Source organism: Montipora foliosa, chromosome 4 (assembly GCF_036669935.1).
Source record: "Montipora foliosa isolate CH-2021 chromosome 4, ASM3666993v2, whole genome shotgun sequence".
NCBI classification, from domain to species: domain Eukaryota; kingdom Metazoa; phylum Cnidaria; class Anthozoa; order Scleractinia; family Acroporidae; genus Montipora; species Montipora foliosa.
Genome location: NC_090872.1, coordinates 14,831,500 through 14,833,999, shown reverse-complemented (window position 1 = coordinate 14,833,999; position 2,500 = coordinate 14,831,500). Strand labels below are relative to the sequence as shown.

Below are 2,500 nucleotides of genomic sequence, written 5' to 3'. Positions count from 1 at the left end.
TTGCCAGTCAGGTGTTAAAGCAAACACATTTTCAAAATAAAAAAGGAATTGTTTTTCTTTTATCATAGTACCACTTTACGAGCAATCTTACATTGTAAGCAGGATAGCTAATACAAGCACGAATGGAAAAGTCATATTCCTCAATCGTACGAGTAAAGAAGATCCTGGCGTGTTGCACAATCCTTCTGTTTTAAAAATATTTTCCTGCTAGCGGAAACTCTTTTCTTCCCATTCCACAGTATTAACGGGAAATGCCCGTTGAGCTATCAGCCGAATTTTCGATTCCTTCAAAAAATGTTCAACGAAAATTATCCATCGCAGCTAAGAATTGATTTCTTATATGTTAGTTAAAAGAAGGCAATGTTCCTGAAATACAGCCATTAGTTAACTTTAATCACACTTACTCTAACTATGACCAAAGGAACCGGAAGAGTTTGATAAAAAAATGAGCAAAACACGTCCTACGTGTTCTTCAGTCAGCTCTTCATAGCTGCTTGCTAAAATAACAAGTGAAGCGCGCGTTTTCACATTGGTGCATCTAATCATCAAGCAAGGAAGCTTAGTTTTCTTTGCAAGTCTTAAGCTCCATGCAAACGGACGCAAAAACCTGCCAACACTGTTGGAAGTTGTTGGTTGTGCAGATGTTGAATGGTAGTGGTAGTGCTGTGCAATCAAGACGCAACAACTTCCACCAATGCAAGGTCGTGTACTGTATTATGGGAAAGATATACGACCCATAAGACTTTGTAAATTTACAAAATTCGGCTGCCATCTTGTTTTCAACATGTTAACGCGTTGCCCTCTCCATGGAGAGCATGCGACGTTTTTGAGCCGCTGTTTTCCATTTTTCACTTGTCTTGTCACTACCACCTTTATATTGCTAAGTATCTTTATCCTCCATTACAGATGATTAGTTTAAAAATCTGGGTAAAAACCACTGTCCTGGCATGCGAAACGTTCATTTCCGATTGCCGTCCGCGGCTCAAAAACGTCACGTGCGTGAACTCTCTAAATGTTGGGATCCAACAGTACTGTTGCGCTACGCTTCAGCGATCACGAAACAAAAGAAATGTTGGGAGTTGTTGGCTCACAAGTTTGACCAGTTTCAAACTTCGTGCAACAACACTGTAGAGTACTAACAGCCACAAAGGCAAATAAAACCGAACGCTTTATTCGTTCAACTGCTCTGCTCGACGGAAAGTCAACTCACTGACTCGACGCCCGCTCACACACTGTTCAGTTCCCGTATGTCCTGCACGTACAACCGCTGTGCACTCTTGCTCATACAACCGCTGTACACTACAAACACGCGGCAACACGCAACAAAGTATGCAACCGGACGCAACATGTAACTTTGAAAGATGTTGGGAGTCATGGGTCAACGATGTTGAGTCCGTTGTGCACGGGGCTTAAGATAGCATTTCCTAACTGCGCTCAGAGTTGGTCAAAGCAAGGGTAAGTGTGACCACAACTATTTAGTATTCAAAGAGCTTAAATAATTTTCGTAGCTGCGTTAAATTTTTCAACTAAGAACAAAAATATTTTGTCTTTTTCGGCTCAACGTGTTGCACAAGGTTTGTAAAATGCGAACAACTGGCAGAGATTTGACACACGACCGACCGTGAACCACACCTCGTGACTTCACGTCACAAGCTATCATTCGTGTTTTCAACTTTTGCGTCGAAAAGTTGTAAACGTTGAATGATTTCGGATACATGCCACTCACAGCCTTGTCGTTAGTCCACATGACTGCCTGGTTTGCTAACTTAACGAGACGTGCGAGTTACAAGAAAAGCAAAATAGAAAAATAGGTTTGATTTTGTATTGGAGATTCATTTCATCAACAGGGCTTTTTGCACCGTATCTAGGAAAACAAATGATAGCACCTCAATTTCAGATCTTCATAGTCTGGTATGAATAATATTTGTACTCTTTTAAGGAATGAATAAGGAATAATTTAAGTATAGGCGACGCTTTTTCTTAATATTATCAATTTTCATTTATATGTGTAAAGCTCTATTTACTGCTTTGATATTTACAAATCTTGCGTAAGTCTGGCACAGCATTAGGAATGGATTAAGGGCATCGCTCCAGTTCTTGTTCCTCAGAAGAGTCTTTTCTCGTACCTATTCCAAAAAGATGAAAATTGACCCGTAAGTTATTCTGCAAAGGACTTACATGGAATCAGTGCCAAATGAAATCGAATAACTGGGAAAATTCACAACAGGCAACAAGAGATGACATTAGCGTTAGCTTTTTTCAAGACGTTCATTGAACTTCTACCTCATAGCAAAACCGCGCACCGGTAGCTCAGTTGGTTGAGCACAAGGCTGTCACGCGGGAGGTCGTGAGTTCAACTCAGGACCAACACTCAGGGTTTTTAAAATAACTGAGGAGAAAGTGCTGCCTTTGTAACTACATCTGCAAATGGTTAGACTTTCAAGTCTCGCAGCTCTTGTTCATTAACTCTGTGGGACGTTAAAGATCCCATACACTATTC

At 40.6% G+C, this 2,500-nt stretch overlaps 1 protein-coding gene across 1 annotated transcript in view; it reads right to left on the bottom strand.

Moving 5' to 3' along the window:
- Nucleotides 1–2,500, bottom strand: part of LOC137999982 (inosine-5'-monophosphate dehydrogenase 1b-like) — a 25,559-nt gene that overhangs the window by 1,259 nt on the left and 21,800 nt on the right. Inside the window, exon 15 of the mRNA XM_068846041.1 lies at nt 1–2,126. This exon is cut by the window's left edge and continues 1,259 nt beyond it. Coding sequence (XP_068702142.1) covers nt 2,105–2,126 — 22 coding nt within the window. The 3' untranslated portion in view covers nt 1–2,104. The remainder of the gene's footprint in view (nt 2,127–2,500) is intronic.